The sequence below is a fragment of the Saccopteryx leptura genome, chromosome 2 (assembly GCF_036850995.1).
Source record: "Saccopteryx leptura isolate mSacLep1 chromosome 2, mSacLep1_pri_phased_curated, whole genome shotgun sequence".
Classification (NCBI taxonomy): Eukaryota; Metazoa; Chordata; class Mammalia; order Chiroptera; family Emballonuridae; genus Saccopteryx; species Saccopteryx leptura.
In genome coordinates, this window is record NC_089504.1 from 34,271,380 (window position 1) to 34,290,864 (window position 19,485).

Genomic DNA, 19,485 nt, shown 5'->3' on the forward strand with positions numbered 1-19,485 from the left:
TCTTGGAGACTATCGTGGAAGAGAAATGGAAGCACCAAAACCACGTCCCGTGAGGATCAACTGGGAGTGGGGAGCCGGCCTCCTGGGCCTCCACCCTGTAATCTCAGCATGCAGGGCAGCCCCCTCACAAGAGGTGGGGTCGGACTCTGGGTCCCGAAGCCTGCCCCCAGCCCTCCACCTGCTCACAGAGGTGTATGAATGGGTTCAGGCTGGGCAGCTGCTGGGAAAGAATGGGGAGCCAGCACTGGGCTGGGGAGAATGACGTCCTCTTCCAGCCTTCCTGGAGCTGCTAGGATTTTCTAACTCTAACTCAAAAGGTAAAGGCTGTCTGGGAATACCCTACTGGCCTCCAAGTATATTCAAGTCTAGCAGGAATTAATGATGTTTTCAGTCAATAGGCCATAAATATCTGTTTGTTTGTTTGTTTGTTTGTTTGTTTTGTTCTGTCTTCGGGATTTCTTTTTGAGGCAGTTGAAAGATAACCTAATATAATCTTGTTGCTTGGGGGCTGATCTAGCATGTGATGCCATGCTTTTGCGGCAGCCCATGGTAAAGGGATTGGTGATTTTAGAAGGTGGTCAGAAGCCCTGGGCCAGGAGACGCCCACATGGTTTGATGGTGGCCTTGACTGACAGGTTCAGACCAGCTGGAGGGAGCCAGCTGCTAGGACTGGCACTAACAGGGGCCTGTGTGAGCAACTGGAGTGCTGGACAGGATGTAGCAACCTTTCTGACAGCAGTGCCCCCCATCTCCTCTGTCCCCAGCCATCTAAGGCCTGCAGTTGGGAAGGGCTCTGTGGGCCCTCTGGCTTCCAAAGGAGGGCCCCAGGGGCTCCCCAGACTTTCCAGCCCATGGGCAGCTGATGTCCTCCCATCCCACACGCCTTCAGGTGGGCCAGTCACAGCCCTTATTTATTCATTTAGATGGCAACATTTTCAAGGCACTGCTATGTGCCAGGGCCTGCAGGCATAGATCACTGCCCTCAGAGAGCTGGCAGTGCGGACAGGAATATGTAGGTACCCAAGTATCTTCCATTCAGCATGTTGTATGCCCTGATAGAGACAGGCATCGAGGAGGGAGTGTAGACAAAGCAAAGGAACAAATCGGGGAGCTTAAAATAGGGGATGCCTCAGTACGAGCTGCAGTTATTTCTGGAGGTCCTAGAAGAGGCCTCTTCCTTGCTCACAGATTTCACAGCAACTTCTGTCAGCATGGTATGCCCACCCTCTCCTTCTCTTGCCCTAACACCCACGTGCCCACGTCTTCAGCCCACAGAGCTGCCTGGAGACACACATCATCAGCCCCCTCCCCAGCACACACCCACACCTGCTGCCACCACCCATGTTGAGAATGTCACACTTCCAGAAAACTCCCCAACCTCTGGTGGCCAAGGCACCTGCTGGGGTCATGGAGAGGAGAAGAAACAGCTCTCCTCTCACTCTGTGTTGTTCTGTTCCCCGAGCCAATGCCATCGAGCGCAGTTGTACATTGTGTGCACTGCACCAGAGTGTTGGCATCAGGGGTGACGGGGGCTGAATTCCAGCTGAACCTGATGAGTTCTGACTGGGAGGGCCAGAAGGAGGGGGTTCTTTCAAAGGGGTCTCGAGGGCGTGCCTCTTAGAAATGCCTCCTCCCAAAAGGGAGAACCTTCTCTAATTGGCCCTCAAGGCTCCTAGGACACCCCACTGGCCCTGACTGTGGTCCCAGAGTACCCCTGTTTGTGCCCAGAATTTCCCATGGCTCCCTGAATTGTTTCCCCAGAGAGGCTTTGCTGTGGTCTAAACCCTAGAGGGCATTCATTATCTGTGTGGGTCTTACTTACAGGACCCTGGGCAAGGCAGGGTCTCTAGAGCTATCTACAGGGTACGGCCTTCACAGGGTTACTGCCTTGGGACACACGTCACATCTCCCCCCCACCCCTTGCTCAGAGACCGCAGGCTGAGGCCGGGTGTTTCAGCTCCAGGGTGCTTGCCTTTTCCCCGACCTCATACATAATGGAGGTCTGGGGCTTGCTCTTGGGCACTCTGGGTCTTCCCTTGCCCTCTCACAGTGGTTGCCTGGGGAGAGCAGTCAAAACAAAACTAAAGGCCCTTTTCAGAACCTTGGACAGCAGGCGAGCGACTTGCCCCCCAGCCACCAGGGCTTCATCCTGGGCATTCTGACTCCCGCCTGGGGCCCACATGCCTCCGGGGCCACAGGAGGCCCTGAGCAGAGCAGCCCCAGTCTTCTGTCAGAACAGACCTACCAGCGCGCTGCACATCCATTTTCCTGCTGATCCCCAAAAGAGCAATGAAAGCCCTTCTCTCTGCCTGGCAGCCCTTCCCAAAATCAATTGAACATGCAGCTGAGCAGACTTGTTCCGGGCATAGATTTTTCTTTCCATTTGGAGATTTGTTCTAATTGTTTTCTTTTCCTTTATCATAGTTGAGACTGAGATGGGCATTGCCTGCCTCGAGTTCTACACACACACACACACACACACACACACACACACACACACACATCATAGATGTGTGTTCAAGGCAGTGCGCAGAGGGGCCCAAGTACTTTATGGCTGAGGAGAGAAAAGGAAAGATGTTAAAATCAGAAGAGTAAATAATGTTTAAGACTCAGAGAAAAGAACGAAGTAGCTGTTCATCTTGTGTTGATGAATCAGGAGAGATTTGTGGTAGAGGCAGCATATTGGAAACAGAACCATTACAGCCCCTTAGAATCTTCCAGTTTATCTGGCATCATAGAGCCCCACAGAAGGGAGAAAGCTGGGACTCCATCAAATAAAGCTTCCCCCAGTGTAGGAAATGCCCCTACAGCACCCTGATAGGGGGTCCTCCAAGCTCTGCTTAAATATGGGGAGGGGCACGGAGCTCACACCTCAGAGAGCATAATTCATTCGGATAGAAGGGGACGCCAAGGCCGCAAACTCAGCCCCTTCTGGAGCTGAACGCTCGTTCCCTCTGCGGTCTTCCTGCCGTGTCCTTGCTCAGCTCCACCTCACATTTCTGGGGGCAGAGTTCACTACCTCTCTATCTGGGCCACCCAGCCTGATCGCCCCTCAGCACTGGCCCAGAGGTCCAAAGTTGGGCAGGGCAGGCTCTGCCTGCCAGGAACACCATTGCTTGGGAGAGACAGACAGGTGACCGGGTAGATGTCACCTCCACACGACCAGCACAGCAGGAAATGTGTGTGAGGGCAGAGTCTCAAGAAGGAGATAGCCATGACCTCCCTGCAAGACCTGAGCGGGCTTCTCAGAGGAGGTGGCGCATGATTTCGATTGTGGAAACAAATGAGAATGTGTGAAGGCGATAAATAGAGGAATGGCACCCCGAATGGAGGAAAGAGCTGGAGCCAGGCTGGCCGCTGAGTCCGGGTGGTGTGTGGGGAACGTCGGAGCAGCGTGGAGTGGCTCGGGTGTGCAGCGCCAGGTTGGGAGTGGCGGGAGAGGTGGTGGGGTGGTGGGGGCCACACCCTGGAGTCTAACCTGAAGGGTTGCAGGGCAGTGAAGGGTTTAAGCCTGGTCAAGCTTGCTTCGATTTGCACTGGAGAGCAGCCTCCCTCTCGGATGAGTGAGCAGGAGGCGAGGGCAGAGGCGGGGAGACTGCTAGCTGGCGGCTCCTGCAGTGGTCCAGTGAGTGGTGATAAGGAACACGTGAACAAAAATCAGATACTGATTATGAACCTCAGCACTTTACACACGGTCTTCTATCTAACCCCTCGCAACCACTCTACAAAGTCAGAGGCGTAAATGTTATCCCCCCTTTCACAGATGAGGAAATTGAAACTCAAAGAGGTTACAGAACCTGCTATCTGTTCATATAGATAGCAAGTGGCAAAGCTAAGACTTGAGCCCGTGTCGGTCTGACTCCAGATGAATGTGAATGGCGCCATGGGAACAGAGAGGAGGGGTACTAACAAGAGACATGGGAGTGAGACGGCATTGCCCCTGGCAGAAGACAGAGCCCACCCTCTGGTTCATATAAAGAAGCAAAGAGGGGAGTCTCGCCTCCAGAGACCAGCAACTACTTACTGGCAGACTCACCAATCCGGGGCCTCAGAGGGTAGAGACAGGGGTGTCTTCCTGAGCCCGGAGAGGACTGGAGGCGTGTGAGGAGCCACCTATGGCCAGAGGAGCAGCAGGGACACAGGGGCAGCAGGGAGCATATGCCCATCTTCTCTCTCCTGGCACCTCTAGTCCCCTGATGGGGCCTTCCAGGCCCAGCCAGGAGCCAGAGGGCAAGGGAGCCCAGGAGTTGCTAGCGTAGGACCCCACCTCTGAGAGCACAGGGAAGGGCAAAGGAAGGTCAGGGGGCGGGGGGAGACAGAAGGAGGTGGGCTTGTGGGTTGACTAGCAGAGTGAGACTGGGGGGGATTCCTGGGGGGCTTCCAGGTCCCTAACTTGGGTGACAGGTGGGTAATAGCCCCCTCCCTGGGTTGGGAAGAAATGGAGGAGGAGGAAGCGCTCAGCTCTGGCTGTGCCGTGTGCAGGTTTTATGGGACACCTACTCTGGCTGTGCGGTGTGCAGGTTTTATGGGACACCTACTCTGGCTGTGCCGTGTGCAGGTTTTATGGGACACCTACTCTGGCTGTGCCGTGTGCAGGTTTTATGGGACACCTACTCTGGCTGTGCCGTGTGCAGGTTTTATGGGACACCTACTCTGGCTGTGCCGTGTGCAGGTTTTATGGGACACCTACTCTGGCTGTGTCGTGTGCCGTGTGCAGGTTTTATGGGACACCTACTCTGGCTGTGCCGTGTGCAGGTTTTATGGGACACCTACTCTGGCTGTGCCGTGTGCAGGTTTTATGGGACACCTACTCTGGCTGTGTCGTGTGCCGTGTGCAGGTTTTATGGGGCACCTACTCTGGCTGTGCCGTGTGCAGGTTTTATGGGACACCTACTCTGGCTGTGCCGTGTGCAGTGTGAAGGTTTTATGGGACACCTACTCTGGCTGTGCCGTGTGCAGGTTTTATGGGACACCTACTCTGGCTGTGCCGTGTGCAGTGTGAAGGTTTTATGGGACACCTACTCTGGCTGTGCCGTGTGCAGGTTTTATGGGACACCTACTCTGGCTGTGCAGTGTGAAGGTTTTATGGGACACCTGAGTGCCACCTAAGGTCCCCAGTGACAGTGGCATTGGCAGGTCTGGAGCTCAGAAGAAAGATAGAACTGGGAAAGAGATAAGGGAATTGTCAGCACCAAAGCCAGTGGTCAGCCCTGGAAGTGAGGGTGCTAACCCAGGTAGAGCCCTTTGAGAGGCAGGACTGCCCCTCGGTCCACTTCCACCTCAAGCAGATGTGAGGAGTGGAGAGGGAAGGAACAGTTCCCTTTTGCAAAGGCCTGACCCAGTGCTGACCCTGAGCAGAGCCAGCCTGGGGTGGGCAGCTCTGTGGGGGTCCCACTGTCCTGCTTCCTGAGTCTTTCCTCTGGAGTCGTTTCATCATTGTCTGAAGAGCTGTCTCCAACTGGGACATGAGCCCACTGGGATCGCCTTGTGGATGAATGTATTACAGATTTTATTTACTTTTTTATGTGGGAAAAAAATGAAAGCAAATAAGCTTTATTAATATTTACTCCTTGGACTGACCCTGGGGCCCTGGTTCAGTGGGTGTGATGGGTGGTCTTTATGCAGGAACTGTCCCGAGCAGAGTTGTTGGTCAACCCATTACACCAGAGAGCAATAGGGGATCGTGTTGAAAGGCCCCAAGACAACCCCCAGTTCAGTAATTCACTAGGGGGGTTCAGCATGCGGTTGTACTCCCAGCAGTGATTTATTACATCAAAAGGAAATACAGCGAAATCAGCAAAGGGAAAAGGTTCAAGGGGCAAAGATGAGGGAAAACCAGCTGCAAGCTTCCAAGAGCCTCTCCCCATGAAAGTGCATGAAAAGTCACACACAGGACATGCTCGTGCAAAATGCCGTCTACCAGGGAAGCTCACTGGACATTCCGTGCCCCTCGGGATTACTATGGATCACCTTGGCTCCCTCTGCCTAGCACATACCCAAACTGCAGGCTCCCGGCAGGAAAGCAGGTGTGTGACATAAACCACATTGTTTGCACCAACAGTTCAGGCACAGAGAGTCACTCTTCTCTCTGAGGAAGTGGTGGCGACCCCGAGTCCCGGTTCCCAGACTGCAGCTTGAGGGCCAGCCTTGCCCGCGGGCCCAAGGACCCAGCCTTCGGGGCCTGTGCGTCTTCCCTGCCAGGGAACCCTCAGCCGTCCTTTGCCTTCAGTTTACAGCCAGGACCCCGCAGTTTCCGGATGCTGGGTTAAATTTATATGACTGAGTTTTAACTAATGTAACTCATTTATATTATTGAGTCTTAATGAATTCAGCCCTCACAAAATAGACAACTGGCATGAAAATGATCACTTAAAAAAAAAAAAGTCAAAGCAAATATAATAATGCTAAGCACACTGGAATGACACTTCTCCTCGAAATAAGAGATCTTTGTCAGCCACGTGATGAGATAAAAATATTATTATTTCATCTTTTGTCATCCTTTTAAAATTTTTATGTTCTGTGTAAGTTCATGTTGAACATTGTTTTTCTGGTCAGCAAACAAAAATGCATGGAAATCATTAGTGTTAACAGTGGTGACGACTCATTAGCCAAGGGTTGAGATCACCCAGGAGAGGGTTCTCAGGCTGGTCACCCACCCGGGTGAGTCCTGTCCCTTTGACAGCTGACTCCGGGGCGTGGATGAAGCTGGTGTGGGTTAAGGGACTCAGTTTGAGGAGGAGGGACCACGATGTGAGGTGAGAGGGGCTGGGCTGGTACAAGGTGCTGGGTTCCCGGCTCAGCTCTGGCCGGAGCCGTGTGGCATGGCTAGAGAAATACCCTAAACTTGAGTCTCAGCTTCTTCACCTGCAAACTGGTTTTTCTCAACTGATACCTCTGAAAACATCACCCTGGTTTTTGTTGTTGTTTTGTTTCTTTGTTTATCATAGAACACTTCGCCACTGTCCTAAGAATACAGTCAGTCATCAACTTACAGTGGTTCGGACTTAACATTCTTCAACTTTACGATGGTTCTGAAACGATCTACATTCAATACACTTACTTTGAATTGTGAATTTTGATCTTTTCCTGGGCTAATGAGATATGTGGTACATCTCTTGTGCTGCGGGGCAGCAGCAGCGAGATCATCTTGCCCTCCTATAGGCTGATGTACATGTTCTGAGCACGTGTAAGGTAAGCTAGGCTAAGCTATGATGTTCGGCAGGTTAGGTGTGTTCAATGTATACATATTTCCAGCTTATAATTGTTTCAACTTACGATGGGCTTATCGGGACATAACCCCTTTGTGTGCGTGGAAGAGCGTCTGTGCTTCCTGAATGAACATAAGAAGGAATAAACACACGGATGAATAAGATGACCCATGAGGTCCTATGCCGTTCTACCAGACTGGGAATGGATGATCTGGTCGCTGGATGAGCTGAGGTCTCAATTTGCAATGATTGGCTCCTTCCCCTCTCTGTTATGTTTACTTTCTTGTATACTCTCTCTAGAATATGGGTAATAATGTGACCATACTTTGCCTTCTCGAAAGGACTGTGATTCATTCTTGCCTGTCTGATTTCTCCTTGTTTTTGGAATTTGGGGGGAAAAAAGGGATTAGTGCCCATCTCTACACTGTCAGCATTCACATGTCCATGTTTCTGAAAAATAGCTGTAACGCTGTCATTCTTCCTAGACTTAGGGCCTCAGCCTTGCAATCTACCCAGCCGGTTCCTATTGTCACAACTAAAGTAGAAAGGGGAAATGATTTGTCTCTGAAAAGCTGGAGAGGTGAGTTTCTAGAAAGGCAGGAAGGGACTTTTGCGAGCAAATTTAGCTCAACAGAGCTGGGGAAAGGCAGAGGAAAAGCTGAAGCCGAGAACTAGAGTTCGCAGGGCAGGAGGCCCCCGTGGCCCACAGCCCAGGGCTGGGCGGTGATGCGGAGCCCAGTCTGGAGTGAAGTGAGTGCCCTGGATATTGGAGATTGTCCAGTCCAGCTGGTGAGGGAAGGCTGGAAAGGCTGGGGTCTGGCCGTGATGGCTGTGTGGACAGAGAATGGGTGTCCAGGAGGCTCCCAAACCCAACAGATGATGACTGGCCCTTCCCAGCCTGCCGGGATCCAGACTGTTGGCTCCTATCAAGGCCGGCTATTCCCATCAGCGACCAGCGCAGAGCTGGGGATCGGGCACATCATTGTCCTTAGGGAATAGATAAGAGCCAGACTGGGCCTTAGTCCTGAGCACAGACCAATGGTCCAGTGTGGGCTCAGGGGAAGGCCAGCCTAGCCCCGAGTAAACAGGCTCCTGAGGTCACACACAGCAGTAGCATCCAAGCAGCCTAACTATGAGGGGGTGTGGCAGGGGTTGGACAGCAGGACCAGGCAGCAGCTGCTCCTCTCTTCCTCCAAACACCTGAGGAAACAGGCCCCTGGGCAGAGTGAGGATGTCAGCCCTTCTCCTCTGGCCTCCTTCCCTAACTGAGCAGCCTCCTGTGACGGCCTGGAGCTGGCCAGCTCTGGCTGAGTCCTGCCCTGTTCTACCGGAGGGGCGGGTTTGCTGAGCACTGGAGAAGGCCCATAGCAGGCTCATTCACCTGCCCAGTCTCAGCCCTTTTCCTCTGGCCTCCTTCCCTAACTGAGCAGCCTCCTGTGACGGCCTGGAGCTGGCCAGCTCTGGCTGAGTCCTGCCCTGTTCTACCGGAGGGGCGGGTTTGCTGAGCACTGGAGAAGGCCCATAGCAGGCTCATTCACCTGCCCAGTCTCAGCCCCTGGGGCTCAGTGACTTCCTCCACGCTCTGCCCACAACACAGGAGCCAGGAGTCCCATAGAAGGGGTTTCCCTGGTCTCCTGTAGACTCAGGTGAAGAGACAGAGAAGTCAGCGGTTACACTCCCTTCTGCAGATCTGTCTCCTCACAGGAAGAAAAGAGGGAGGGCTGTTCTGTTGCCCCAGTAATCCCTCAGAGGTCCTGGGGCCCTCTGTGCCTCTTTATGGCTGTCTTCCTTGGGGGCCCATCAAAGGCAGGATTTGAATCTCAAATGCCTCAGTGTCCAGGGCCTTGGGTCTGGCAAGGGTTGATAGAAATGTCTATAGGCTGACTCAAACTGGGATGCAGAAGCCACTGCGCTTTGCAATTCGGTTGCGGAGTCTGTACGGCCGACACCAATTAAGAAATTGCATTCTCTCCGATTGCAGACCCTGTAAGATTTAAATGTGTCCTTCACATTTGACTGGATTTACAGTGGTTTCAACAGTGTGCTACAGCGTTCAGGATTATATAAGAAAATTGGTAAATTGGTATTTCTTAAATTGGATAACGCAGGAGAAACAACATTGCTACACATGCTAAAAGACGACAGACTTGGACAACATGTCCCAACGTTACATCCCACTTCAGAAGAACTAACCAAGAGTGGCATGACCTTGACAACTTTTGATCTGAGAGGTCATGTTCAAGCTCAAAGAGTGTGGGGAACACTACCTTCCTGCTATCAGTAGCATTGTATTTCTGGTGGATTGTGCAGACCGTGAAAGGCTGTCAGAATCAACAGAACTTGATTCACTAATGACAGATGAAACCGTTGCTAATGTGCTCAGACTGACTTTTGAGAATAAGATCAACAGACCGGAAGCCATCAGTGAAGAGAGAACACAGAAATGTTTAGCTTATCTGATCAGACCACAGGAAAGGGCAACATTTCTCTGATTGAGCTGAATGGCCGGCCTTTGGAAGTATTTATGCACAGGGTGCTCAGAAGGCCCGGTGACAGAGGCTGCCGCTGGTTGGCACAGCACAGTGATTGGCACCCACCTGCCTTGGGTCCAGGTCTCACCATTTAGGCCTACTCAGAGATTTGATTGCTGAGCATGCATAATTAGAATTCAATAGACTTTTTTTGGTTCAAAAACAGATATTTTTTAGCCCTGGCCAGTTGGCTCAGTGGCTGCAGGAGTCCCGGGTTCGATTCCTGGCCAGGGCACACAGAAGCGCCCATCTGCTTCTCCACCCTTCCCCCTCTCCTTCCTCTCTGTCTCTCTCTTCCCCTCCCACAGCCAAGGCTCCATTGGAGCAAAGTTGGCCCGGGTGCTGAGGATGACTCCATGGCCTCTGCCTCAGGTGCTAGAATGGCTCTGGTCACAACAGAGCAACGCCCCAGATGGGCAGAGCATCGCCTCCTGGTGGGCGTGCTGGGTGGATCTCAGTCGGGCGCATGCAGGAGTCTGTCTGACTGCCTCCCTGTTTCCAACTTCAGAAAAATACAAAATAATAATAATAATAATAATTAGCTGATTGATGATTGCATGGTGCCTTTCAGATTTCAATAATACTTCTTCTCAAGCAAACATCATATAATAAAACAGACCCTCATGTTTGGCAAAAACAACAACAACAAAAAAAAACCACTAAATGTCTATCAAATTGAAGTATAAGTGAAAAACTGTTGACACTAGGAAAACTCTGAGGTACACAGAGTGTCTTTCCCCATCATCTGGAGTCCCCTTGTTGGGATAACCTCATGAACAACAAGGTTGGTCCACCTACGGGATGTTAATGCTTGTGTTTTCTCATGGCCTCTAGGTCAGGACCTGGATTCTCACCGTGGGCTACACAACCGCCTTCGGGGCAATGTTTGCAAAGACATGGAGGGTCCACGCCATCTTCAAAAATGTGAAAATGAAGAAGAAGGTAACCACTCCTGTTTCCAAGTGTCTGCAGTGTTCACTTAGCATTTATTTCACAAATTCTTATTAAGCACCTATGGTGTACCAGGCACTGGGCTGTTTGCTGTGGATTCAAGATAAACACAGTCCTGGCCCCACCCCACATTAACCCCTACACCTTCAGCCACCTGGGGAAATCAGAGTGTTTACAGAGGGAAAGACAGGGACATAGGGGAGTTACTGGGGTACATGCACTCAGGGAAGGCTTCGTGTAGGAAGTGTCACCTGGAGGGCTAAGCGGGGATTAGCCAGGCAGAGGCTGGGCAGGTTTCAGGCTCTGTAGAGGGAACTGTGTGCAAAGGCCTGGGGTGGAGAGGGGTGTATTCGTGCTTCTGAGAGAGGCTCAATGCGTCTGGGGCACAGCGTTCGTGGGGACAGGGTGTGAGAGGAGGCCCCAGAGCAAGGCAGCAGCCATGGTAAGGAAACTGAACTTTAACTTTTGGGCACTGGGAGCCCTTGAAAGAGGGGAGTGACACAGAGCACAGCAGGGACCTGATTTAATCATTCCATGTTCAAAGAGGCCCATGGAAGACAGGGTTCTGCCTTCGTGTGGGTGGAGAGCATTCGCCACCGGTGTGGTTCGGTGTAGCCAGCGTGCCGACTAAGCTTGACTCCTAGGATATGTCAGAAAGGGACTTTCTCTGTCACTGTCCTTTTAACTCTTCCAGTGATGCTGTTCCTCCCTTGCTCCTTGATAAAATGTAGAGCAACTCTCATGACCATGAAGGCCCTCTGGTCAGCAGCTATTATATAGAGTCCGTCATAATATCCACAACTGCAGGCCGCATTCAGAGGCACATCTTCGCCCTCCCCCAGCTCAGGCCTGCCCTGAAAGAGGGGTGCAGGTGGGCCCTTTCCTCTCTTTTGCCAGCCTCAGGTTTTCCTCATCATCCCATCCCTAAGGTTTCTGAGCCCTCCAGGGTTGGAGTAGTGGAAGGGGCAGGAATGACCCTACTGGCCAGTGGCTGGCATTGGGCATGCTGGGCCCGGCTGGGGTTAAGCAGGCCCTTTAGACTCTCCTGGGTGTGTTTGTGGGTTTTTCAAAGCCCCCATTACTGGGACTTTCTGTACAGCAGTGCCCTTGACATGGGTGAAATACCTTCCAGTTGGCTACGTGTGGCTTCTTCCTCACCGCTGGCAGCCGGCGGTCCCCCCCCCCCAGGCTCGCCTGGCCCCTCCCCTGCAGCTTGTCTTGCAGGGACCTCACAGCCCTCCCTTGCCCCGGGGGCCACATCTGCTGTGCAGGAGGTGGCGCTCATGCTTCCTTCTCTCCTGCAATCTCCAGGGTTTCGGGTGGACCCCGCTGTAACAGCCGCCCCCTTTATACCCCCCTCACCTCCATGGCAGCTGCCAGCCTGTCATCTCCTTGTAGGCTTTTCAGACAGTAGTCAGGCATCAGTTCATCAGGTCCCCCTAGGCTGCAGGGACCCCTATCAATCAAGCCCCCTGAATGCTCTGCTTAAAGCCTCTTTCTTGACTAGAGGTCAAGGAGGAACCATCCCCAACCCCCATCCTCTCACCTTGAGGGGAAGGGTCTCATAACATCATGACACCTTTTCCAAACAATCCTCTTCTTGATTCAACCCCACCCCCATCACACACACACACACACACACACACACACACACAGTTACTTTTTAAACCCCTAATGTGGGTATAACCTGACATCTCCTCTGCAGATCCTGCACCGATTCTTCACCCCAAACTTGCGTTTGCCATCCGGTTACTGGGTTATGAGCCCTGGCACCCGTGGCAGGCAGCACGCCTGCCCAAGGCAGTGGGGCCAGCAGGCAAAGCAGGAGAGAGGGCGTCTACTCTCTGCCTCCCCGCTGACCTGCCGAGGGGCTTCAGGCACATCCCTTCATCCTCCAGGGCCTCTGTTTCCTTATCACAAATGGGGGCATGTTGAAATGGTATGTTTCCTGGGCGGTGATTCTGCCTGGTGCCCATGGCACCTCTCATTCGTCATCCCACCACCGCCCCTTTCCCCGCCAGGGCTGCCTTAGAAGCTGCTCTCCAGATTGGGGGAGGGAAGCCAGGGAGGGGAGTCTCTGCCCCTCTCTGCCCCCTGCCTCGCCTGACGCTGGCCCACCCTAGGAAAAAACTGTAGGCTGCATTTAGAGGGCGGAAAGAGCTCCACTGGGCCACCCACTGCCTGTGCTCACCTGTAGGGCCCCTTCCCTCACCGGGCCTCACCAGCATCTGTGACAACATCCCTCTGTCTGTAAGATGAGAAACCTGGTTACCCATCCTTCTCAGCCCTGGCAGCCTGTTACAATCAAATGGGAGCTTTTGAATACTACAAGAAGTAACCCAGCCCAGCCCAGTTACAACCAAACTCTGCCACTGGAGCTGAGCTTCGAGTTCTTGGACTTTCCCAAGTGATACTAACAGCCAGCCAGAGGGGAAGACCTCTGGTCTAGATCAAGGCTGCACGAGTGAGGGCTGGAGCAGCCACAGCAGCACCCTCAGCATCATCTGGGAGCTTGTTAGAGATGCAAGTTCTCAGCCCCCAGCCCAGCCCGAAGAACCCTGGCTGGAGCCCAGGAGCAAGTTTCTCACCAGCCCCTCCTGGGGATATTGATGGAAGCCAAAGTTTGAGAGGCACAAAGGGACATCTGGGGCCCTCCTGCTCTGAGGCTCTGGTTAGAGAGGGGCTCTGCCACTTATGACAACTCCATCCAGGCTTTGAAGAATCGCTGCATTGATTCCTCTGTGATTCATCCATATTGTGATCTGTAACAAAGAACCAGCCTTTATGTTCCATTACTCATGTGATCAGTGAGCAAGAACACTCTGATTGTCTGGCAACAATCGACAGAACACGTCGAGGGGACTGTAGGGGTTCAGTTGTCTGAAAGTTCCCACGAGGCAAGCTGTGATGTGACCACACCCTGCTGCACTGCCTGAGCCCAGGGTGCCTGCTGCAGCCTTGGGGTCTGGGCAGCTGAGAGCTCGGACTGGTGGTGGTGGGCCCAGGGCTCCAGGGAAGGGTCTTGTCCGAGAAACTGCCAAAGGCTCTGAGTACAGATTTGGTCCGTTTTGTCTGTTGTGAAACCGATTAAGGTCAGGGGAGCACACCGTTGTAGCGTGAGAAACTTTCTCCTGTGGGCTTTCTTGTTATTCCAGGAGCAAATTGGAGGAGGTTAAAGGTGTGGAAGAGAAATTTATATCATACACAGATCAAAAACTCAAGTCTGGGAACCAGATTGTTTTTGAAAGGGTTGTAGAAGTTGCAGGTCAAAACTGAGATTGAATTCTCCATGATTGCAACCTTTTATATAGCCGAAGTTGGTTTTTATTGCTTTGTTTTATTGGTTTTAAGTTTAGACATTTTTACTAAAGTATGCCTTTTAATTTTTTTACTGATACATATACTAGATTTACATAAATTTGTAAATGCGGTCATACCCTTTTTTTTTCATACAGTCTTTTTATCCTTTTCTTCTTCCCATGGCTCCCACCTCCTTCTCCCTCCACCCACAATGGCATGCCCTCCCCAGACGCACCCATGTGACCATATTTTTTAAGACATTAAAGGAAAAGAAGCCTATTGACATGTGGTGACTTAATGTTTCCAAATTCAGTATCGGTGTAGCATGTTACCCTTTGTTTCTAAAGACCGATCATAAACTCTTGAATTGCAAAGCTTTTTTAGTCCTTATTGCGCCTCTTACCAGGACTACATTGAAATGTTGAGATGAGAGCAGCAACTCACGGAGGAGATCCTCTCCTCTGGGGCACATGGGGTTTTTTTGAGGACAAAGAAAGTTCAGTACAAACATGACTTGACACTGTTGCAGAGAGTAACGTGGGGACATCCACTCAGATCTTCATCCGGGCTCAGCTTGAGGAACATGCCAACAGAGGATTTTCAACAGCTTCACAAAGCATCAGTCATCTGAGTGATAGCAGAACGACAGCTTAGGGGGCACCGCTCATACTGTATTCCCCCTGGAATGGTGTCCCTGGAACTAGGCAATGAATTGTCCTAGAGAAGTCCAGTCTGAAGATCAGTCAGGTATCTGAAGTTTTTGAAGAAAGAAGAGATGCCTTTTTCGGGAAGCCGAGAGTAAGCCACCTTCTTCTGCAGAGGGCCAGCTCGGAAATATGTTAGACTTTGCAGGTCATACAGTCTCTGTTGCAACCAGTCGGCTCTGCTGTTGTGGAATAAAAGCAGCCATATGCATAAGTGTTCCAGCAGAACTTGATAAAAATTAGCAATGGGCCCCATTTGTACTTTGCTAATCTCTGCTCTAACAACAGTGGGAAGTGACATGTAATAATCATAGCTGACCTCTGTTGAACAGTAACTGTAAGCCAACCTCTGGTGATCTAGCGTGATTTGTGTGGTTTTCATCCCAATTTTATAGATGAGGAAACTGGCTCAGAGGGATTAAGAAATTTACCCAAGATCATGTAGCTAGTGGTAAGACACAAACTCAGATCTGATTCCAGAAACTGGTGCTCACTCATTCCTGGGTGCCTTTGATGGCACTAGTAACCTCCTAGCCTCAGAAAGAGAATGAAGTGTAATGGCATCAATATGCAGTAATATAGCAGAGAGCAGTCCATACAGCTTTTGAAGAGAAAGTTGAAAAATAAAGAATTCAGAGAAGAATTTTAGGAGACTTTGAAAGATGGTCTTGCCTGACATGAGGATTCTTTCGCATTCAGACTTTATATGGTCAGGTCAGTGCTATTATTTATATACAAATTTTTATATCTTCTTTTAAAAGGTCATTTAAAATCTCCTCTCCTTGACTTTGTATTGTGTATGTGCATGGGTATTTATTTACTTATTCACAGTTAGTCTACCTCACTGTCATGTATGCTCCATGATGGCAGGATATATATGTTCTGTTCGTCCCCAGTACATAGGCACTCAATAAGTGTTTCTGCACTTAATAAGTGTTTCTGTAATTAACAAATGAAATGTAGCATAAATCCATCCAGTCACAAACACTGGTCAAGTGCCAGGCTTTGGAAATGGTACCAAAAGGAAATTAGATATATCCTCTCCTCTTGTTCTCAGAATCTTCCTTCTTACCATGGATCTATCATTGTGATAATTAGTCTTGGGTCTCATAGAGCTGTGGTGCAATATCACGTTTTACCCCTAGATGTCACTGTCAGGCAGATAAACAGAATCACTAATCGCCAAAACCCAAGTAATGGTAGCCAAACAGCCACCATTTGCTGAGCACCTTTTCTGTGCCAGACACTGTAACTAGGTGCTCTCTCTATATCTCATTTTTTTTTTTTCTTTTTCATTTTTCTGAAGCTGGAAACAGGGAGAGACAGTCAGACAGACTCCTGCATGCACCCGACCGGGATCCACCCGGCACGCCCACCAGGGGGCGACGCTCTGCCCACCAGGGGGCGATGCTCTGCCCATCCTGGGCGTCGCCATGTTGCGACCAGAGCCACTCTAGCGCCTGAGGCAGAGGCCACAGAGCCATCCCCAGCGCCCGGGCCATCTTTGCTCCAATGGAGCCTTGGCTGCGGGAGGGGAAGAGAGAGACAGAGAGGAAAGCGCGGCGGAGGGGTGGAGAAGCAAATGGGCGCTTCTCCTATGTGCCCTGGCCGGGAATCGAACCCGGGTCCTCCGCACGCTAGGCCGACGCTCTACCGCTGAGCCAACCGGCCAGGGCTCTATATCTCATTTTACTCTTATACCAGCTGTCCAGCTTAGGGCTCAGGGGTCCCTGTTTTAGAGGAGGAAACAAGCCTTGCAGTGTTATACTGCATGCCCAAGATGACATTTGTCAAGAGCTGGAATTAGAATGAGGTCTTCTAAATCCAAAACCCACCATCTTCCCTTGACACCATCCTTAGAGATAATACATGAACCTTTCTGCTTCCTGCGTGCCCCTGCTCCTTGCCATTTTATAAATGAGAAGTGCAGAATGAGAGATCAAGTGATTTGCCCAGGATCACACAGGGAGCAAGAGATGAAGCCAATTCAGGTTCATTCCAGTCCCGGTCCACTTAATCCCAAATCCTGTCCTTCCACCGCTCCACGCTATCTCAAACTTCATAGTTGAGCCTTAAAATTTGGAAGACTTTACTTTGTCACCTGTACCAAAGGGAAGTTCTGCTGCTCATCTTTTAAGCTCAGCTGTGCTATATGGTGCTTTCCTGTTCAGGCAGCAGGAGAGGTGCTGTATCCACTCTGAAGAGAATCTTCTCCTCTTGCCAGTGACTCATTGAGGTGACCACACCCCGTATTTCTCAGCATTTTCCCTTCCACATGCCACTTTTTGTCCAGTGTAGATTGTGCAGTCCCAACAGACCCAAAGTTTTGTGTGCTGGAGTGCAAGGTGTTCCACACACCTGTGCCTCATGAGCTCTCAGGAAGAGACCAGGAGAAAATGGCACTGCTGAGCAAGTTCAAAGTCACTGTCTCCTCCAGATAAGACTATGAGTAGTCGGCCTTTAGCCTCATGGGAAAGCAGTAGCAGAGAAGATGGGATCTGGAGGTGCTGACACTTACTGGCGGAGGGAGTCTGTGGAGAGGGAGAGAACTGAGGCTGAAGCCAGATGGACAGGAGGATGCCCAGTGTCTGTAGCATCAGCATCGTCTCGTCTATCCTGGTAGTCACTGCTCTGCATCAGACCTCCTCCCTGCCCACCAGGAAAACTGCCCTAGCTTCTAAGTGGTCTCCACTGCAGGCTCCTGCCTTGACCCACCCCTCAGTGCTGCAGATTGCTCCCATCACACCAGTGCTTCAAGATGCTTAAACCTCCAGCGGACCCTTGGAAGGCCCCACTGTCACGCAAGCTCTTCCCCCACTCCAGCTAGCCCTATCTCCAGCCACCCCCTACCCACCCCCCATTCACACCTGGCCACACACAAAGCCTCTCACAGAAAGAATAGGGTGTTTCTAACAAAATATCTGGCACCTACAAAGGCTGAAAGGTGAGAAACACAACCTGGCCACAGAGTAGGAAGAGGTTAGGCATTAATGAAGTGCTTGTGTTTAGGGAGTGGTCAGGCCACGCTGGGGAAAGGCTTAAATGACCAGCAAAAAAGAGCTTGGCTGGATTTGTCCTGTGGGCGATGGGGAGTCGCAGGAAACTCTAGAACCGGGGATGATAGGATGTGGTCCTTCCCCTCAGCTGCCATCCAGGAAGCTCTTCCAGCTCCGAGATTTTGCAGTGCTGCTTCCTCTGCCTGACGTCCCCTCCTCCCCAGCCCCCAGCGGCCTCCGGCTCCGTCTCTGTGGAGCTACTTCTTCTCCTCCAGCACCCTCCTGAAATCATTATGACAAGTCTGTCTCTCCTGCCCACCCTGGAGGGCAGCGCCGGGGTCTCTCCGTCTCTGTGTCGCCAGTGCCCAGCTCAGACTGAGTGCCCAGGGCATGTTTTCTTAGATCATCATCCATCAGCCAGTGCTTACTGAGTACTTTTCTATGCTCAGACAGGTGCTAAGAACAGGGCGACTAGCAAAAGCTAAGCAGCACAGAGCTTGTAACATAGTAGGATGACTGATATGAATCGAATGATCACACATATAGTGTGAAGTGACTACTCATAGGGACATCAGGGTGGGAGGGTGTCTGCAGAAGGGTTGGGGACAGACCTTCCAGGGGTCAGGCACAACATGGACAAATGCCTGGAGGCTTAAAGCGCCCTGGGTGAGCATCACACTGTCAGCCTGTCGTCCAAGTCCTAAGCTCCTCAGGAATTTCTTTCTTTTTCCCCAACTTCTCAAGGCTGGTAGAGTTGCTCAGTTCCCCACAGAGCTAAGGTTAGCTGGTTTCTGCAAAGCATCAGCGGTTCACTAGATGCTTCCGGAAAATCTCAAAGAGGGTTTTTTGCTAACCCCCTACCACCATGTAAAGTGGTCTTGGTGAATTGGATCTTTTGGGCAAGAACTCAAAAATACTTTCTTCCGGTTCTTTGCACAGTTCAGCTGCAGAGAGGCGCCTTGAGTTTATATTTCTCCTTTAAATGTGGCTTTAATGATTAAAAGCCAGACCTGGTGATATTTCTTAGGCTTCCCTCAGTTTTGTTTCTTTTTCTATAATCTTTTCTAGAACTACCTCATCACGTTAGCTTTTATTGGGGGGAGGAGTACATAGACATGCAATGAGTGAACCACAGCTTTGGTACTGACAGCATGAGCCCCCAGGCCAATCCCTACCAAGGGGACAGAAAGTGGGGTGGGAATTTCACAGTGTAATAAAGATATCATGGGCTGCAAAGAGGGATGGAAGTTATATTTCTTCTTTTTATAGTCCTTCATCTCAATTCAATCCATCAAACTACCTACTGTATGCCAGGCCCTGCAAGGTACTGGTAGTACACAAAGAAATGATTACTGAGGAGGGCACATTAGTATAATGTCTGATCAGTGCTATAAATATTGGACGGGATGGGCTCTAAAGATAGGAGGAACTTGGTACAAATGATTTCACCTCTTCGTAGTAATACTACCCTCAGCAAGTTACTTCACCCTGCACTAGCCTCAGTTTCTTCATCCATAAAATGGGAATAATAGAGTGTGTCTTTCTATTTGAGATGAAGTTTGTAGAGCAGTCCCCTGGAGGCAAGCACGGAGTTAGTGTTCATTCATTTTGTTCTTACTACTATTACTACTCCTGATAATCAAGTATGTGAACAGTGCCATGGGAGTAATTAGTTCTGATGGGGGAGTGAGAGCGGACTTCATGGAGGAGGTGACAATGGGTCTGTCTGGGTCAAAGATTATTAGGAGTTTGTCAGACTGAAAGAAAAGAGTGTTTCAAACAAAAGAACCAGCCC

The 19,485-nt window shown here is 50.9% G+C and overlaps 1 protein-coding gene and 1 pseudogene across 1 annotated transcript in view; both read left to right on the plus strand.

Annotated features, from left to right (window-relative positions):
• Nucleotides 1-19,485, plus strand: part of GABBR2 (gamma-aminobutyric acid type B receptor subunit 2) — a 383,643-nt gene that overhangs the window by 297,612 nt on the left and 66,546 nt on the right. Inside the window, exon 12 of the mRNA XM_066367578.1 lies at nucleotides 10,574-10,681. Within this exon, the coding sequence (XP_066223675.1) occupies nucleotides 10,574-10,681 (108 nt within the window). The remainder of the gene's footprint in view (nucleotides 1-10,573; nucleotides 10,682-19,485) is intronic.
• LOC136393623 (small COPII coat GTPase SAR1B pseudogene) lies at nucleotides 1,125-9,834 on the plus strand (annotated as a pseudogene).